Source organism: Hypanus sabinus, chromosome 2 (assembly GCF_030144855.1).
Source record: "Hypanus sabinus isolate sHypSab1 chromosome 2, sHypSab1.hap1, whole genome shotgun sequence".
In the NCBI taxonomy this organism is placed as follows: domain Eukaryota; kingdom Metazoa; phylum Chordata; class Chondrichthyes; order Myliobatiformes; family Dasyatidae; genus Hypanus; species Hypanus sabinus.
This window is the reverse complement of record NC_082707.1, coordinates 77,826,708-77,847,132: the sequence shown is the minus strand read 5'-3', so window position 1 is coordinate 77,847,132 and position 20,425 is coordinate 77,826,708. Positions and strand designations below refer to the sequence as shown.

Genomic DNA, 20,425 nt, shown 5'->3' with positions numbered 1-20,425 from the left:
TATGACGATGCTTACAAAATAAATATCATCGATTGTAGTTTTATTTGCGTACAGTGGCTGCAATAAAAGCTATAACTTGGAATAATTTCCTGTCAAGTGTTCACACTGCTTTTTGCATGGTGCATATCTAAGCAAAGATACAAGTGGTTCCTTTTTATAGGGAGGTTGGTAGGGCGGGCACCAGCACGTAACCAATAACGAGCATCCGTGGAGGTCCTTCGCCTACGAGCTTGTGGGGCATGCTGGGATTGTAGTTTTGGTTGACCAATCTGGGCGGAAAATGTCACTGCGACGCTTCACATAGAACTACAACGCCTGTTGGAAACGCTGCATTCTTTTTAAATTTTAGTATGCGCATGTACCGTCTGCTTACTATACCATGCGTGCCAATATATGTGAACCCGCCTTCTTCTATTTTATTGGTCGAAGTTGTCGGCACCTTTGCAGTGTAGAAACCGAATTGTTGCTGCGACCGTCAACCAAGTGACGTAGGGAGTCTAGGGCTAAGTCTGGTTTGCCAGGAGCTGGAGCCCCATTCACGATCATGGCGGCAGGGTTGTCTGTTTTGGGTTGCTCTCGCTCGCTGACACGCGTCTTGCGGGTTAGGACCTACACGTTACCTGTTTCCATGATGGTCAGAACTGCCGAGGAGCAGAAGCGGTGGTCCTCAGTTAGCAATTTGACCATACAGGAGAGAATCGAGAGGAAATCACAAAGGGCGATACTTGGAGGAGGTCAACATCGGATAGATGCCCAACACAAGAGGGTATGTTTGACGTATCGGCAGTAACGTGAAGTCCTCGTGGGGACGTATGTTTGAATATTACCTTCCTTTATAAACGTTCCGTTTATTTGTGCATATATCCTGCTAGGCAGTCTTTCTAATGTCAGAAGCTGGATGGTATTAATTGATCATGTTAATCGCTTATGTTGAGTTAGCTGTATTTGCTAAGTATGGTGGTAGTTGCTTTTCCTGTGTAAGAATTTATTCCTGTTTGCATTGCTTGAAAGGCATCTTTATGACAATTGTGTAAGAGTTGCACATAAAAATAGAAAGCATTAGAAATTCTCAGCCAGTCAGCATTTGTAGAGAATGGAAAAAAGTTAACTTTTTAGGTGGATCACCCTTCACCAGTATTCCGCAACTGCTTTACTTTGCACACGTCATTTATTGTACCGGCATGTTTATGATGACCTTATAATGATGTAAAACGTACTTTAGTGATTTTCTGTGTGCTACTGCTCTTTAACACTTAGTCGCCTCTTGAATTCGAAGGTTTCACCAACAATAGGCCAGCGCTTCCTTTATAAAGTGATTATGCACCTAATCGATAATTTTACTTTTATTTGTTGGAAACTCAACCGGACATTAACTGTTACTTGTGTACTTTTTAAAAGTGGAAAGTATTATTCTTCCTATGGTCAACCATGGAATCAGCAATAATGTGTAATGCTGAATAGAGGGAATTGCAGTTAATTGGTGCACATCGGAACCAATACATATTGGCCCAATTGCTGCTGCCCCAATTACCTGTAGTTAAAGGTATAACTGAGTAGCAAATTATGCATTTAAACGAAATTGGAACAAATTAGAACACTACCAGTGCTACTACAGTACTATAAAATCATGTATTAGTTCCTAATAGTTATTGACGGAGGAATTCATCCAGTGTATGTTGCCGTGTATGGGGTGTCCATGGAGGGAGTGTACCTCTGGTGAAGGGGCTTGTCATGTCCATTCTGGAGCAGCTCACTCACCTTTTGTCTCCACCAGACCCTCAGCTCTCACCTGTGGCTCTATGTAGTTATTTTCATTCAATGGCGAACACACCCTGGCAGATTGCTTTGACATCGGACTAAACCAGTTGAGGATAACTGCTGAGCCTCATACCCCGATGAAGTAGGGACATGCGTGTCCTAGCATGAAAAGTCAGCTCCAGTGGAGTGGATGGTTGAGATCAACAGTGAGATCCAGCAGCAATGCTTTGTGAAGAATGAAGGATATGATAAGCACATAATACATGGTTATCCACTGCAACCAAGGAAGACCCCAGTTAGTGATGATTACTTGTACCATGGACTTGGCCTTCCAAGGGCAAAAGCTTTCATACAGTGTTTTCAACAACTGTATCCTCCAGATCTTTATTTTCATTGTAACATTCAAGCTGATTATCAGTACCTTTAAATCCTTCAGTAGTTCCTGACTTGTTGGAAGTAGTGAAATCGTTTTTTTAACCCCTTCTCCCATCAACCCAGGTTTTGTGTATTCTGTAAAAGTGTCTTCCCTTATGCTCATTATCCCACAAGTCTTGCCATAATCCCCTAATTCTTAACCCTATCAACCCCTTAGATTTTGATTTGTTAAGTGGAAGGTGGTTATTCAGTTGAACTTTTAACAGCTTTTTGAGTTAAACAACACCTGTATGTGCAGGAACCCATAAGAAGAGACATGTAAACTGATATGTTGACTATGAAGTAAAGTTTGACGAGCTTCCGACAGTAAATCTGACCTCCTGCTTGAATGACCAATTTTAAGACTCAACAAAACTGAAAAAGAATCTCAACAAATTACCACCTTGCAAGGACAATTTTCTCCACCCACTGTAAGCCTGAGATGAAGGCAACCAATTCTGCTGTATATACTGATAAATAGTGTTTTCACTGATAAATAAGATTTTTTTATTGTTACCTGTAATTCAAGCACAAAACTTCCACACCATCATTCCCAGTTAATTATCCTTTGATCCATCAGTAAAAATGGTTAACATATCATAATAATTTTCCTTAACGTATTGATGAACCAATAGACTCTCAGGCATATCAGAATTCTTAGACTTCATTAAATCATGTAACCTAAAATCAACTAAAGTAATTGGTAAAAACCAAGGTGGGGTACTGAGAAAGTTACAGTGGGGCATATTGCACAATCCAGCAAACCCATATTCCTAGCATGGTAAGAACCCAGCCACCCAAAACTAAAAAAAAACACTCTTCTTGTGATGTTCCCAACAGTTGTCCAACACACCTTTAACAGGGCATTTCTTTGCCCGCTCAGATTAATCCAATATGTTAACATCAACTTCAACCTCCGCAACTGTAAGGGTAATTGTCCCATTTCAACCTGTAAAGCCAAAATGGGGGACAGTGTTACTGCATCATAACACAATCTTAAAGCCTTTGTTTGAATCGCATCCAAACATCTGAAAGTTGAGGGTGAAGCTGATCCATTAGCCAAACAGCCAGAATCAAGCACATATCTAATTAAACAAATATAAATGGCCAACAAAGATTTTCATGTAGTGCCCAAGAATACTCACATAAACACCTGAGAATATTTAATGCTCTTTTACATTTATCAATTATTTTACGGGTATGGTGCTACAATGTCAGCTTATTAACCATCCACATGCCTAGAAATCTTATCGCTGACGCTTCAAGAGTTTGACCATATAGTTTCAAATCAGTTTCAAAAAAATGCTGCTATTACAGGTGCCCCCCCCCCCCCTTTACAAAGGTAGAGCATTCCTATGAAATCTTTGTTAAGCCGAAGTGGCGTGAAGCGAAGAACCATTAATTTATATGGGAAAAACTTTCGCAAAATGTGAAAATCCTCCTTGTAATGCGAAAACAGGTTACTATTGTAGGTCTTTTGTAAAAGCGAAGTGGCATAAAGCGAACACTTGTAAAGCGAGGGACACCTGTACTTTGTACACCTGTGCTTTCCTAATTTCATCTTCCAAGTGTAAAATTGAATCCAATGTCATTCTACCCTCCCAAAACCCACTCTGATAAAATGCTATATCACCTCTCTTTTCGAAAATATCATTCAAATGCTCTATTACCATATGTTCCATAAGTTTACACAAATAGGACATTAAAGATACTGGTCTATAACTAGAAGGAGCTAATGGGGGTTTCCCAGGTTTTAGAATAGGCACTACTACTGCCATTTTTCATGAGGAAGCGAGAAGGCCTAACCTCCAAATATGATTTTTAAAAAATTAATATTTCAAGAGAGTTATCAATTTTACATATATGTTTAAATATATTCATCCTTTCCTAGGAATGTCTGACCTGCACCATTAATAGCCTTCTTAGATTTACACAAAGAAAACTCAACATCACTAATACTATCCTTGCTACAGCTGGCTTCCAACACTTCAGGGTATTCACTTAAAACCTTTTACCTACCATCCACATGCCTAGGTAAATGGTAGGACACTGAGGACTGCAGTAGAACAGAGGGAACTGGGAGTACAGATACATAATTCCCTAAAAGTGGCGTCACAAGTAGATAGGGTCGTAAAGAGAGCTTTTGGTACATTGGCCTTTAGAAATCAAAGTATTGAGTGTAAGAGTTGGACTGTAATGGTGATGTTGTATAAGACATTGGTGAGACCAAATTTGGAGTATTGTGTGCAGTTTTGGTCACCTAATTACAGGAAGGATATTAATAAGGTTGAAAGAGTGCAGAGAAGGTTTACAAGAATGTTGCCAGGACTTGAGAAACTGAGTTACAGAGAAAGGTTGAATAGGTTAGGACTTTATTCCCCGGAGCGTAGGAGAATGAAGGGTGATTTGACAGAGCTGTATAAAATTATAATGGGTATAGATAGAGTGAATGCAAGCAAGCTTTTTCCATTGAGACTAGGGGAGAAAAAAAAACAGAGGTCATGGGTTAAGGGTGAAGGGGGAAAAGTTTAAAGGGAACATTAGGGGAGGGGCTTCTTCACACAGAGAGTGGTGGGAATGTGGAATGAGCTGCCAGGTGAAGTGGTAAATGCGGGCTCACTTTTGGCATTTAAGAAAAACTTGGACAGGTATATGGATGAGATGGGTTTGGAGGGATATGGCCCAGGTGCAGGTCAGTGAGAGTAGGCAGAAAAATGGTTCAGAACAGCCAAGAAGGGCCAAAAGGCCTGTTTCTGTGCTGTAATGTTCTTTGGTACTATGGTACCTTGTTTAACCTCTTCCCTTAAATTATCTTGATTATGAATTGCGGCAAATGACCTAGCCAGTAATGCAACCTTCTCTGTTTTAGTAATAATCATATTATCTTCTTTAATCAATATTGTAATGTTATTATGCGTATGAACCCCTCCATTTACTTAATCATTCCCAAATGTCTCCAAGCTTAATTGTCAACCTGAAATTATTAACCTGCTCAGTTGAGGAAAAACACCAGAGACACGAAATTACTTACGAAACGGTTTTTATTCAGAGGGGAGTTTGCACCCCCACGTACTTCGGGCGTAAGGTAGCCAACTCCCAATTTGTCGGTTTACAAAGGTCATACTTATACCCAAAAGCAGGGTACTACATTCGCAAATATCGTTACCAATTCAAATGCATCAATTGATTGGCTATTGCATAACTAAGCATGCAAAATACTCGGAATAAGCATAGACACAAGCGTAATACCCCGGGAGGTATTACGGAGGAAAAAATACCCCGGGAGGGTATACATGGTCTCAGTGCAACCTTTACCCTTTAGGTTTTTGTCGTCGCTCCACTCTCCCACACCAGCAGAGGGGTACGCTCGTTTGGTACCCCTGCAATAGTCAGGTAGTGGGAATACATGATCATTGACCAGGAGGTGGCTGCGGTTCCCTTCCCCACAAAGGAGTTGCACCCCCTGGGTCAGGGGCTGGCACTGTGTCTCATGGCAAGAGCAAGAGATCCCTAAGGGGTCCTTGGTGGGGTGACACTCCCTTTTCCTACAGGGCTTGGAGAGGCAGGTGACGTCATTCGAGACATACACGTCTGAACATCCCCACCCTGTTCCGAAGTAACAGTTCTCATATACTCAGTCACCCTTCGGGGGTTTGGGATTCCCCTCCCACCAGAGATCTTTTCTCATCCACGGAAGGAGTCCGTGAATTGACCGCTTACTGATGGACGGGGGAAATAGGCAGTTCGCGACAGGGGCCGTGGAAGAGTCATAGGTGAGTTCCACCCTCTTTCCCTCAGGCAATGTTTTGCTGGCGGGGGCACATCGGAAGTGCTAATCGGCACGATCTCAGTGTGGGAAAATGGTAAAGAGCGAGGAGACACTGGCGGGGTGAGAATAGCAAACGATGGTTGTAGTGCCATACAGTCACTTGTGCACGTTTTGGAATTAGTTACCACTTATAAACCCCGAGGAGTATCTTCCAAGGGTGGGGCCTTTGGGGAAACCCCAATCCCTTTTCTGCCTTGAAATGTCCCCCTTCGATCTCTTTACGGGTTTTGGTTCCTCAACCAGCCGTCCCTCAACCTCTGTCCTATACCCCACTATCCCTAAGAGAATATAGATAACCAAGAGCATCCTACCTTCCATTACCAGAGTACAATTTCAAGGATGTGGCACCACAAGGAAAAAGGAGTTTAAACACACAACAGTTCAATCAAGTCCATTTATCAGTCTCTTCATTTATCTGTAGCTTCTAGCGGGTCCGAGGTCCAATGCTTGCAGTCGCTCAGTTGAATCCAACGTTCTTGTCCCTTCATCTTGATAGCAGAGGGGTTCTGCAGGAGGACCTGGTACGGTCCTTTCCACTGGGGTCCCAGCTTGGGTCGATCCCAGTTCCTTATTAACACCCAATCTCCTGGTTCTGCTCCCTGCCACTCGCCTTCTCTGTCAGGAACAGGTCTTGAGGCTTCCTTCACCCGAGTATGTAGAAACTTGAGAGACAAAGTTAAGTGCTTGAGGTAACACTGCAATTCCTCGCCCATCATTTGTAGATCTACTTGTATTGGTGGGGAGTTCTGGTCACTGCCCCATGGAGTTTTATTTGGGCGCCTGTAAACTATTTCACCAGCAGTTAGCCTGGTACCGGTTTGAGGTGTAATGCACATATGATACAATGCCAGGCGAAGGACTTTAAGCCAATTTAGTCCTTTCAAGGGTCAATTTAGTTAGTTTATCCTTCAGGGTTTGCACGTTCCACGATTCCTGCGGCTCGGGGGTGATAGGCACAGTGGAATTGTTGTTCAATCTTTAGTATTTCGCAGAGTTCTTTGTTTACTTTCCCAATGAAGTGCGGACCGTTATCAGATGAGAGTCTTTGTGGGATACCAAAACGAGGAATAACTTCTTTCAGCAGTATTTGCACTACCGTGGAAGCCTTGTTGTTCGTTGTAGGGAAGGCTTCAATCCATTTATTGAAGACATCAATTATAACTAAACAGTACTTGTAACAATTCACCTTAGGTAACTCAATAAAGTCCATTTGTAATGTGTCAAACGGTCCTGCTGGTGTTGGGGTGCACCCTTTATCACATCTAATAGATTTACCTGGGTTTACTTTATGGCAAATTAAGCAAGCTCTTGCCTGTCTCTCCGTTGCCTCATTCAAACTGGGGGACCACCATGTTTTTGACAACAACATACACATTCCCTCCTTGTCGAGGTGGGTGTCAGAGTGGAGGCGGTCGACCAGGACAGGCAGGAGAGTATCAGGAATACAAATATGACCTGCTGGGCTCTGCCAGAGGCCCGTTGCGTTATTAATAATACAACCATGTTTCTTCCAAACATCAATCTCCGCTGCAGGGGCATCCCCCTGTAATCGCGCGATGTCGGATATGCCTGGGCTATCAACCGGCTGCCTGGCAGGCAGAAGGCGTGGGGCCGAATCCACAGTTATTGCTTTAGAGGAGGAGACTCGCTTGGCTGCCAGGTCTGCCCTGGCATTGCCTTTACTAACGGGAGAGTCATCGGATAAGTGGGCGGCACATTTTACAATAGCAAGCTTACCGGGGAGCTGTATGGCTTTGAGCAAATTGTCAATGTAGGGGCCATTGGCAGTGCTTTTGCCAGCCAACGTTTGGAAGCCCCGCTGCGCCCATAGTGTGCCAAAATTGTGAGCGACCCCAAATGCATAGCATGAATCCGTGTAAATATTTGCTGTCTGACCCGAGGCGAGGATGCATGTGCGAGTGAGGGCGAAAAGCTCAGCCTGTTGGGCCGAGGCTGGTGGGTGGAAGGCTGCCGCCTCCAAGGTGGTGTGTGGGGTCACAATGGCATAACCTGATTGCCGGACACCATCCAGGGAGACAGAGGACGAGCCGTCCACAAGTATCAGGTCCGGATTGTCAAACTCAATGTCCTGGAGGTCTGGCCGTGGGGAAATGAGGAAGTGGTTTCGCTCTACGCAGGAGTGGAGAGGGTCGGATAGAAGGTGGGGCGGGTGATCCACAAATGTAGCAGGGCTAAGTGTGGTGCAATAGACGAACATCAGCAACGGATTATGGATAAGAGCAATCTCATGGCGGCTGAGTCTCGCCTGAGTGAGATGTTGAGTTGGTGCATGGTTAGAAGGACAGTTACCACATTGGAAGAGTAGACCGTCACTGGTTGATGCAGGGAAACAAAAAAGATCCCTTGGGGTTGCCCTGTAGATCTTAATAGTACTCAGCAAATATTCAATAAATTGCTCCAGGGTCCGGGGCGCCTTGCATCACTACCAGCACTTCATTGGGCTTCGGGGGTATACACAGAAACTGTTAAGGGATTTTGCACAGCATCCTCAGCCTGGGCTGGATCGTGACGAGAGTTAGGAACCTCTCACATTGGCATCTGTCGGGTTGGGGGGGGGGGTGGGGGGACTTGGATCTACCTGGATCTTTGGTGGAGTAGGGCCAATCAGGGTACTTTCGAGCAAGGGCTGCGTCAGGATTATCCTCGGGGTAGGTATCATCATTGGAGGTGGTAGGTGGTAGAGTCTGAGTCAGGGTCAAGCTCGTCCCCTTGGGGGTCTATCAAAGGGCTGTCACCCACATAGAGGTGCCGTCTTGTTGTCCATTTACGAACCATGAGGTTCTTAGGGGTAGCAGGTTTAGTACCTTGTGTGTCCCCTTTCCTGGTTTTAGCTCAGGTACGGGCCGCAATGAGGTCAGTGAACCGTGGACTTAGGGTTGGGAGTGCATGGTGGGGGGGGGACGATCATGGGTCAAGGGCATGGGGAGCGGAAGGTTCTGAAGGTACAGGCGGGATGGGATTCGCAGCCCCCGCAAGTGAAGGGACCTGCTGCCCCTCCTCCTCAGTGTCCTCATTAGGGTCAAATAGGGTCTGCAGCCCAGTCATACCCGGTGCCGGCCTTTTATCAGCAAGTTTTACATTATGATCATCAATCCTACGCTGTTCATCACAGATTTCACATAAGGCCTTCAATACCGGCCAGCCCCTGGGTTTTCTGTCACTATCATTAATGGGTCTATTTTTTGCATTCACCTCCCAGGAGGTCTGGCGGGAGCGCTCATTAAGTCTGCTGGCCACGGTATACCAACGCGTAATTAGAACTTTCCATTTCTGTGAGACATTGTGTCGCCACACCAGTCCCTCTGCTCGCTTACACTTCTCAAGATCCCAGGTTCCACCTAATGGCCAAAATTCATTCCCCAACTTCTTATTCATCCGCGCGCTCAGTCTCCATAAATATGTCTCGTTTTCCGGGAATTCTTTACACATTTTCCATAATGGCGTATTTGGTCCTGATTTATCCAGAGTCTGGCCCATTTTGGTAACTTACTCTCACATCCACTTCAGTTTCCTGACCTTCGTGTGGCAGATTTCTGCTCTTAACAACCAGTCTAAGGCAGGATGCGGTTTCAGTTAGATGGTGGAACCAGACCTTAATCAAATTAAATATGTATTGCTCCGGAGCTTCCAACCCCAAACCCCACGCAGGGACTCGAACCCCACTTCCTATACCAGGGGACTTGAACCCCAAACTCTTAAACCAGGGGCCTCTAACCCCAACTTCTACGCAATTCTTGGCCGTTATCCGTGTCTCCCAACTGAGGTTCTCCATTTGGTCCGTGTAGGCTGTAGGATGGTCAGCCGGAGCCGAAGGGGTCGGAATGGGGAGTCCGGGAGGGAGAGAGAGACCGAGAAAAATCTCTCGGAGGGCCCTTCCGTCTCAACCCGCTTGTACCTGCCCGCCAATCTCTTACACCGGATCTTGAACTGCCAACCATTTGGCTCTTGGCTCGGCTCACCAAATTGTCAACCTGAAATTATTAACCTGCTCAGTTGAGGAAGTACACCAGAGACATGAAATTAGCTCTGAAATGGTTTTTATTCAGAGAGGATTTTGCAGCCCCACGCACTTCGGGCGTAAGGTAGCCAACTCTCAATTTGTTGGTTTACAAAGGTCATACTTATACCCAAAAGCAGGGTACTACATTCGCAAATATGGTTACCGATTCAAATTCATCAATTGATTGGCTATTGCATAGCTAAGCACGCAAAATACTCAGAATAAGCATAGACGCAAGCGTAATACTTGGAATAGGTATGGACGCAAGCAAAACACTCGAAATAAGTATATAGGTCAAAATACTTTGTCGAACACATTGTCTTGTGGTCGCAAGGTTCCTCTTCTTTGTGGTTGCCACATGCTGTCTGGCATCTTATTTTAGCTACCTCTTCCCAGTTCTACTACACTTCCCCAGTGACGTATCCTTTCCCTGATCCTGTCTACATATTTTGCTACACTTACCCCTCGCCCACCCCTTCTACACGTACCCCTTACCCTCTTCACATTCTCATAATGTCCCTCCCAATGCTATCACACAATGACCTCCAGTAAATCTTTTTCACCGTTAACCACTTTCCTCACCACAGCCTGTGCCCTTTTATACATAATAAGGTCACAGAGATTAATACTTCTTAACTTTCCTAAACACCTTATTTTCCTCCTAATTGCCTCTGCACACTCTTCAGTGCACCTTAAACTTCTCCCGATTTGCTTGACCAAAATCCCACCTCCTAAATGTGCCTCATGTGCTTCATTCACATCCACACCTCTACATCCTATCCCTTTCCATATAAAACTGGCAACACCACCCCTTCTACCAACTAACCTTTCATGCCTAATTACAATATAATCCTGCGAAGAAAGACTCAAATGTTGTAACAACCAGGTTTCCTGAATACATATAACATCAGGAGGCTTTGACAGATCAGAAATAAACTTTTTAAAGTCATGACCATTAGAAATCCGGTTTCTCACATTCCATTGCAATATTATTAATCCCATTGTGTCTACCTTCACAAGTATACTATAATACAGATACATCAGAGCATTTACAGCTTCCCACCCAACACCAGTTATACCAAGATACTTCAGCAGCTTTCATAATTTTAATTTTCTTAGTGTGACTAGATGTCTGAGCAGTTCAGTTCACCACATTCATTATAAACATCACAAATTTCATTTTATCAACTAGTAATGTATCTTTAGAAAGACAACTGTGATACCGACATGTATTTACTTACTTCACTGTCTATTCTCTGACTGGTAATACTTTTATCAATGTTCAGTTTAAATTTCTGCAAGGCCCCTGTACTCGACACACCTAACTGTACTTTAACCTGTTGAACTTCAGCTGCCTTCAGAAGCATTTCACATCCTCTATAAGTTGCAGTATGTTCTCCACAATGACAACAGTTAAACTTCACGCCTTCTCCACAGTCTTCACACTTATGTTCCCTGCCACACGTACTGAACCTTAGTTTCCCACAACATACTCTCACAACATGCCCTTGTTGTTGCATGAATGAAGTCACTGGAGAAAAGTACTGATAGATACAAAGCAGCTTTTTTAATCGACAGAACAAGGTACACTAGGGATCATACGGAGATGCTATCAGTCAAAAGGTCTTTCTGGCCCAACATGAGGCTCGGTATTTTATGTGTTACGCGTCAAAGGACAACTCCATATTTACAAAGTATGGATAATACCATATTTGAGACTACACAGAAACTTCACACCTCCCTATTTGCACGCACACCACAGACATCCAAATGAACTTTAATCACCATTGTCTGGTCTGAGATTCATGACTTTTAGGAACCCATTGTTTGGAGCTGCACTTCAAGTCAAATCCACAATATATATTCAGTTGCGATAACTGGTAGCCAAAGTCATTTGCTAAATATAAATGTGCTAAGCCTAAAAATTGTTGTAATAGTCCGAATCTCTGACATTTATAACATCTGAGCAGAGGAAAATAAGCTTGTACACTATAACATACCCTAAACTAACTTTATCAGTGCACTTTGCATCATCAAAATAAATCAATACAGATAAACTATCCATCCCTCTCCCCCATTTCCAACTACTTGTAATTTCTTTACTTTCTTAACCTTACCTCACAATAAATGAGATTTAACCTCTTCTATTGAAATCCCACAGGAACACCCATAACATCACCCCCTAATAACTCTATTTTTATAAGGTAACATGAATACTATCTTTTTGCCAAGCAAAGTCTTCAAATGTAATGCCTTCTCGTGCTTTCTTGACTTTTCAGATTGTTAACACATTACCTCCTCTGAAAGTACAAGCACAATCTATATCCATTTTAGCAGATTTCAACTCTAGTTAATTTAATGGGATTGACAGAAGAAGACTGATCCAGGTCAAATTTAAACAATATCTTAATCTCCTTTTTTTCCCCCAAAATATCCTGCCCTTCCTCTCCATTACTTCAAATTGCTCCAATATTATGTTTCCTTTTCCATTTTCCAGATCTAGATTCAACTTCATTCCAACCTGCTCCCGCCTAGCTGCACTCCCCTGAGCCTCCGTTTCCAGTTCCTTTTGCAGATCCTCCCCACCACCTGAACTTACGCTATTTCCCAACATCCCCACACCATTCACACTTCAGCGCCACCGACTGCCACTGCTTTGAACGGAGCCTCGGAAATTGAGCCGACCCATGCTCTCCAGTCAACTTGTTCACTTGTTTTTTTTTCCCCATAAGAGGTGTCCCAAATAAGTAGCTGCCCCAGTTTGCCAGAATCCACTGTATTACTAAATTTTAACACTTGTAAAGTCAATTAACATTTTAGCTAGTTTGTCTTGCAAAAATCAGAATGCATTTTTCCTTCATCAAAAGGGACTTAGTTTCTACTTCATTTGTTTTTTGTAAATTGCCATTTTCCTGCATGAAGTTTCCTTAATGTGAGATGTATTCCATTAAATTCATTAAAACGTTTCTTTTGAATTCTGCATTATTTAGTTTTCCTTAATTGGTTGAAATGATATAACAATTTGGAAATGATGTCAACTTTCACAAAGTAAACATGATCAAAGAACATGTCACCAAATACAACCCTGAGATTCATTTTCTTTCAAGCAAACACTGTAAATCCAAGAAACACAATAGAATCAATGAAAGCCCACACCCAACAGAACGGACAAACGACCAATGACCAAAAGACAACAAACTGTGCAAATACAAAAGGGAAAAATAAGCAATAAATATCAAAAACATGAGATGAAGAGTCCTTGAATGTGAATCCATAGGTTGTGCGAACAGTTCAGTGATGGGGCAATTGAAGTTATCTGCTCTGGTTCTAGAGCATGTCAGTTGATGGGTAATAACTGTTTCTGAACGTGGTGGTGTGGGTCTCGAGGTTTCTGTACCAGCTTCCTGATGGCAGCAGCAAGAAGAGAGCATGGATGGTGGGGGTCCTTGATAATGGATATTGCTTTCCTGTGACGGCACTCCATGTGGATGTGTTCAGTGATGGTGAGGACTTTACCAATGATGGACTAGACCATATCCATTACTTCTTGTAGGATTTTTTAAAATTCAAGGGCATTGGTTTTTCCATACCAGGTCGTGATGCAATTAGTCAGTATGCTCTCCATCTAACATCTATAGAAATTTGTCAAAGTTTTAGATGACATGCTGAATCGTTACAAACTTCTAAGGAAGTAGAGATGTTGTGCTTTCTTCATAATGGCATTTACGTGCTGACCCAGGATAGATTCTCTGAAGTAATGACACCGAGGAATTTAAAGTTGCTGACACTCTCCACCTCTGATCCCCTGATGAGGACTGGTTCACGGACCTCCGGTCTCCTCCAACTGAAGTTAATAATCAGCTCCTTTGTCTTGCTGACATTGACTGAGAGGTTGTTATGGCATCATTCTGCCAGATTTTTCAATATCCTTACTATATGCTGATTTGTGACCACCTTAGGTTTAGCCAACGACAGTGGTGTCTTCAGCAAAGTTGAATATTGCATTGGAGCTTGTTTAGCCTCACAGTCAGAAGTATAAAGCGAGTAAGATAGGGGCTAAGCACACAATCTTGTATTGCACCTTGTGGTAAAAATGGTATTTTCTTTGTATTATGTTAAACTTAAACGTTTAGCCACAAGCTATTTTTACAAACCCCATTTCCAGAAAAGTTGGGATATTTTCCAAAATGCAATAAAAACAAAAATCTGTGATATGTTAATTCACGTGAACCTTTATTTAACTGACAAAAGTACAAAGAAAAGATTTTCAATAGTTTTACTGACCAACTTAATTGTATTTTGTAATTATACACAAATTTAGAATTTGATGGCTGCAACACACGCAGCAAAAGTTGGGACAGAGTTAAAATAAGATTGAAAAGTGCACAGAATATTCAGGTAACACCGGTTTGGAAGACTCCACATTAAGCAGGCTAATTGGTAGCAGGTGAGGTATCATGACTGGGTATAAAAGTAGCGTCCATCAAAGGCTCAGTCTTTGCAAGCTCGGGAGTACTTCGGAAAACCATTGTCACTTAACACAGTCCGTTGCTGCATCCAGAAATGCAACTTCAAACTGTATTACGCAAGGAGGAAGCCATACATCAACTCTATGCAGAAACGCCGGCGAGTTCTCTGGGCCCAAGCTCATCTCAGGTGGACCGAAAGACTGTGGAACCGTGTGCTGTGGTCAGATGAGTCCACATTTCAGCTAGTTTTCGGAAAAAACGGGCGTCGAGTACTCCGTGCCAAAGGTGAAAACGACCATCCTGATTGTTATCAGTGAAAGGTGCAAAAGCCAGCATCTGTGATGGTATGGGGGTGCATCAGTGCCCACGGCATGGGTGAGTTGCATGTATGTGAAGGTACCATTGACTCTGAGGCGTATATTCGGATTTTAGAGAGACATATGTTGCCATCAAGGTGACGTCTCTTCCCGGGACGTCCATGCTTATTTCAGCAAGACAATGAGACCACATTCTGCACGGGCTACAACAGTGTGGCTTTGTAGACACAGAGTGCGTGTGCTTGACTGGCCTGCTGCCAGTCCAGATCTATCTCCTATTGAACATGTATGGCACATCATGAAGAGGAGAATCAGACAACGGAGACCACGGACTGTTGAGCAGGTGAAGTCTTATATCAAGCAAGAATGGACAAAATTTCCAATTGAAAATCTACTACAATTAGTATCCTCAGTTCCAAAAGGATTAAAAAATGTTATTAAAAGGAAAGGTGATGTGACACAATGGTAAACATGCTTCTGACCCAACTTCTGCTGAGTGTGTTGCAGCCATCAAATTCTAAATTTGTGTATATTTACAACATACAATTAAGTTGGTCAGTAAAACAATTGAAAATCTTTTCTTTGTACTTTTGTCAGTGAAATAAAGGTTCATGTGAATTAACATATCACAGATTTTTGTTTTTACTGCATTTTGGAAAATATCCCAACTTTTCTGGAAATGGGGTTTGTAATTACTTATTTGAAAGAAGCTTGATGACCAGTTATTTGGGTGGGAAAAAATAACAGACATTCGGCCCTCCTTATCCGCAAATTCCACATGCACAAATTCAACCAACCGCGAATCACGAAAACCCGGAGGTGCTCTTCCAGCACTTGTTGTTCGAGCCTGTACAGACTTTTTTTTTCTTTTCATTATGCAGTATAACAACTATTTTACATAGCATTTACATTGTATTAGGTAGTATAAGTAATCTAGAGATGATTTAAAGTATACGGGAGGATGTGCGTGGGTTATCATGGATCAGGATCGAAAAGTTCTCTTACTAAGTAAGTCAGAATAGGTACATCCGGTATTATTTAGTGTCAGTTAGTCAAACATTTGCCTTAGTGTGTAGTATATATTTTACCTTTCTATGCATATAAAACAAGTGTTTTAAAACAAGAATGTATGTTTCAGCGCCAGGTTCGGGAATGGAAGTTCTCAGGACTCGGGACAGACCTCTCCCCAACACGCTCTCCACTATGCCGGGTTGATGTAGAGGATCAAAAACCCAAAACCCAATAATTAAACCACTGTATTGCTTAGTAATAATTGTAGCTTTCATCGGGGCAGATCCTTTCTCACTTTATACTTTAAAATTGTTCCGATTGTTGACCGACTTAGCCTAACGCTTTTCCAATGACCAATGGCATTTCACCTCTTTCCGATTGCTTTATTATTTCCACTTTATTTTCAATCGTGATCATGATTATTTCGTGAACAGAAACACTACGGCTGCCGGGTCCTAATATCCACTGCACTGAGACAGGTTAAATAAGACCTGGGGTTCTGCTGGGTCCTAACGACCACTGCATTGAGACAGATTGAATAAGGGACTTGAGCATCCTCGAATTTTGGTATCTGTGAGGGGTCCCAGAACCAATCCCTCGTGGATAAGGAGGGCCGACTGTATGTTTTAGGCAAATGGAATTTGCTAAAATTTCTGTATTTTGATATTCTGTAGGGGTTTATATGAAATTATAATAATAATTTCCTCAAAGCTCAATTTTTTGTATGCTTGTAACTCTTTCTGTATCTTCAATTTGAAGAGGAAAGAAAAGTTGGAGCTTTGCCATTATGTTATAGTGACTTTCAGAAATTAAATGCAACTATAATTATCATTGAAAGTAACCTATGCGGTGTTTTATATCAAAGTTGCAATACTTCTCATTACTGCTTTTAATATTATGCAACTTTTCCCCATGAAACAATAGATTCAGAAAAAAATTACTGTTTGGCCAAATGCTGACAGCTTGCATGGCTGAAATGAAGTATTAGCATTTTAATTTTTTTAATTTTTCAAATCATGGTCTCTGATTCAGTAGCTGTTTTATTTTTGTTATACTGTTCCCCTTTTCTAGATTTGCTTCTGGGAAACAAAAACAACAAATTGTGATTGGTAGAAAGCTTGAAATAAAATCAGAAACGTTTGAAAGTACTTTGGTCATGTAACCTCTGTGGCAGTGAGAACATAGTAAACGTCAATCTGATGAAAAATCAGCAACCTGGAACAGTGTTCTTATGAAGGGTCATTAAGTTGAAATATTAATTCTTTTGCACTCTCCATAGATGTTGCACTCAATTTTTATACTTCAGATTGTTTGTTTTACTCTTGTTAAAACAATTTAACTTCCTTTTATTATGAGACTTAATTGGCTGAATATCAACTTTAAAGTGTAGTCTGGTAGGTATTGATCTGAGAGAAGGAATAATGTAAAATAAAAGCATGTTGTTCAGCCTTTCTTGTACAAGTAGACTTTAGGGAAGAATGCAGCATTTTAAAGGATAACCAGATTACCTTGTGCATCTGCTTATGGCTCAATGTTGATTGTGATTTACTAACAACTAATGGTCTTCTGTAGATTTAAATGACAATCACACTCGAGATTTATTTATTTATTTATCTATCTAGCTCGTTGAGCCAGACACTCTACAACCCCAGTTAACCCTCACCAGGGGGCAGGTTACAGTCACAATCAAACTTCCTGGTATGTTTTTGCTTTGTGGGAGGAAGCTGGAGCACCCAGGGAAAATCCACACATTCCACCGGGAGGAAGTATAGACTTTATTACAACTACAAAAGTTATGCACTTTGCAGTAATCTGCCAATTTCACGTTTTCTCTCTGGATTAGTAATACATAGAAATTTGTTTCAGCTTAATGTTTAACAAGATAGTATACCGTATAATGACTACATATTATCAACCTGTATATTTAATGTTTACATTGCAATCCTTTTCATCATAGCTGTGTGACTATTTTTACCTCATTGCACTAATGTGTGAAGGGTTAAGTGTATTACATCAGTAATTTGAATGGGATATTCATTAATGGCCATCTAATCGATGTAATTACAAAGAAAGCATGACGGGCTATATTTCATTAGGAGGTTGAGGAGAATTGGTATGTCATCAAAGACACTTACAGATTTCTACAGATGTATGTGGAGAGCATTCTAACTGGCTGTATCACCATCTGGTATGGATCAGCCACCACAGGATTGGAAGAAGCTACAGAAAGTTGTAAACTCAGCCAGCTCCATTATGGGCACCAACCTCCCCAGCATCAAACACACCCTCAAAGAGGAGGCATCAATCTGTATCACCCATACATGCCATCTTCTCATTGCTACCATCAAGGAGGAGGTACAGTAGCCTGAAGACTCATGCTCAACATTTCAGGAATAGGTTTTTCCTCTCCACTATCAGATTTCTGAATGAAAGATGAATCCATGAACACTACTTCACTATTTCCCCTCTCTTTTTGTTCCACTTACTTATTTTTTTAATATATACCTAGTTTTTAAAATTAATATACTGCTGACAGAAAACAACAAATTTTGCAACATATGCCAGTGATAATAAACCTGATTCTGGTAATGAGTGTAGGTGGACCTGCAACACAGTATGTGAAGAAATATAATTTGAGCTCCCCTGCCTTGATTAGTGATATTTAATGTTTTTGGTAACTCTTTGAAATGTGTTACCAGCCTTGCTGAACCTTTTTGCCCTGGAGGAACCCTTGAAATTATTTTCAGGTCTGAGGGTCTCGAGTCTAGAGCTCACAGTACATTAGCGTGATCAGAAAGTTGTTAAAATATAATCAAAAATAATTGTCAGTGCTCTTTTGAGTGGAGAATGAATTTTTAGCCAACCTTTCTTGAAAAAAAACAGGTAAAGCTTAGTTTACCTTTTTTGAAATTAATCGCTTCCTTTCTCTATCATAAATTCTAAAAACTCATAAGGCAAACGTAATAAATTTCTCAGTTCTGAGTCAAACTTGAGATAAGCATGTACGGATTTCACCTTCAACTGAAAGGAGATGATTGTTGTCCTTGCTCTTGATGCTTGTTAAAAAAAGAAAAAAAATTTGCTTGCACATGTAAGAAGTTTAAAAACTGCTGCAAAATGTTCATTGCTTTCCTATGAATGGCAGGATACTCTTCTTTCACAGAAAGCCAGAACTTGCAGCTTACAAAGTTCTTTCTCTTCTCTCAAAGTCAAAGTCAAATTCTCAGACTGAGCAGTAGATTGAGAGAAAGGGTCTCTCACCCAGTCATACACTTGTGTTGAAAGGGATGAAAAATACTGTACAGTTCTGTTCTGCAGTTCTTCCAGTGGTTTTCAATAAGACTCGAGACCTTCCTTACTCTCAAGCCCAAGCAGCAGTGGAAACATTTCAAGATTTCTTTTTGCAGCATGGTTTTTCTAAAGATTCAGTTTCTTTTTAAATCCAAGAATCTCATCATTGAAGTTAAAACATTTTTTTCCAGACCCTTGCAGAGACTTGTTGAACTGGTTCATATGATGAAAAATGTCTGTTAAGGAGGCTGGTTTCTACAGCCATTCTTCATCTCCAAAGCATTTAGCAAAATCTGACCTATTATTTTCTTGAAAGTACTCCTGCAATTCAATTGACCTTTTAGCTCAAGCACCCTGTTGAGAACTCTTTTGCTGCTAAGCCATCGGATTTCCATATGTAGCAGGTGATTGGTGTGTTCTTTGTCCAGGTTTTCACACAGCTTTTTAAACATTATTGAGTGAACTGGTCTTAAAGCTACTAAGTGACTTGCTTCCTGAATCTCTTTACTGACTGTGACTTTATTTTCAAAAGCTGTAATCTGTTTTGAGATTCTAGGAGTCGTTTAAAATAATCAGCACTTTTATGTGGCTGTGATTTGCGGTGAAGTGTCTTTTCAATTTTGCTGGAGCTATTGCTACATTTGGAACTTGTTTGCCACAGATGGGGCACAATGGAACAGGACAATTTGGTTCACCAGTCCATGTAAAATACATTGATAAGTAGCTTTCATTGTAAAGATATGGTACCAGCTGATTACTTTAGTCTTGCCCACTGCTTTTGTATCCAGGACCCAGAAGAGAACTGTGGAATTCTTCTGGGGCAACAGAAGGCATTGGGTCTCTGCTTCAGTCCTGGGTTTTCCAATTGCAGAGGTCAGTCATTGGTAATGTGCTGGCGGCTCTCTGCCTCACGTCCCTGCAGAGATACCTATATACCGACCACCCTCCGAAATGGCATGCTCCAGTGACACACTTTCTCCACTGGGGACACTGCCTGCAGGAGGACACTCAGCTTCCAGTGGACAGCATCAACTGCACTGCTCTAAGAGAACTGCCTAACTTTTACTGAGAGCTGTTGAGGGTTTGGGTCTAGTTTAATCCAGACAAGGTGCTCCTCAACAGGTGGGGTGGAGGGCACGGTACTCTATCTGCAAGGGAGACTGCTCCCCATCCTATCCCACGGGTTTCGAGGGGGCTCAGGGAAGTGGAGAGGTTCCAGCTGCAGCACCACTTAATGAGCCAGGAGTACTCTTTGCACCCAGGCTTACTCCATTACTTCATTGCAGTGAAGTAATTCTTCATCATTAACATCAGA

At 41.9% G+C, this 20,425-nt stretch overlaps 1 protein-coding gene across 2 annotated transcripts in view; it reads left to right on the top strand.

Annotated features, from left to right (window-relative positions):
- Positions 1-20,425, top strand: part of pccb (propionyl-CoA carboxylase subunit beta) — a 76,621-nt gene that overhangs the window by 213 nt on the left and 55,983 nt on the right. The window contains exon 1 of one of the 2 annotated variants that reach the window (XM_059948889.1): positions 493-766. The exons of the other annotated variant lie outside the window; for it this stretch is intronic. Coding sequence (XP_059804872.1) covers positions 545-766 — 222 coding nt within the window. The 5' untranslated portion in view covers positions 493-544. Of the gene's footprint in view, positions 1-492; positions 767-20,425 lie in introns of those variants that run through there. 2 annotated transcript variants of the gene reach the window in all.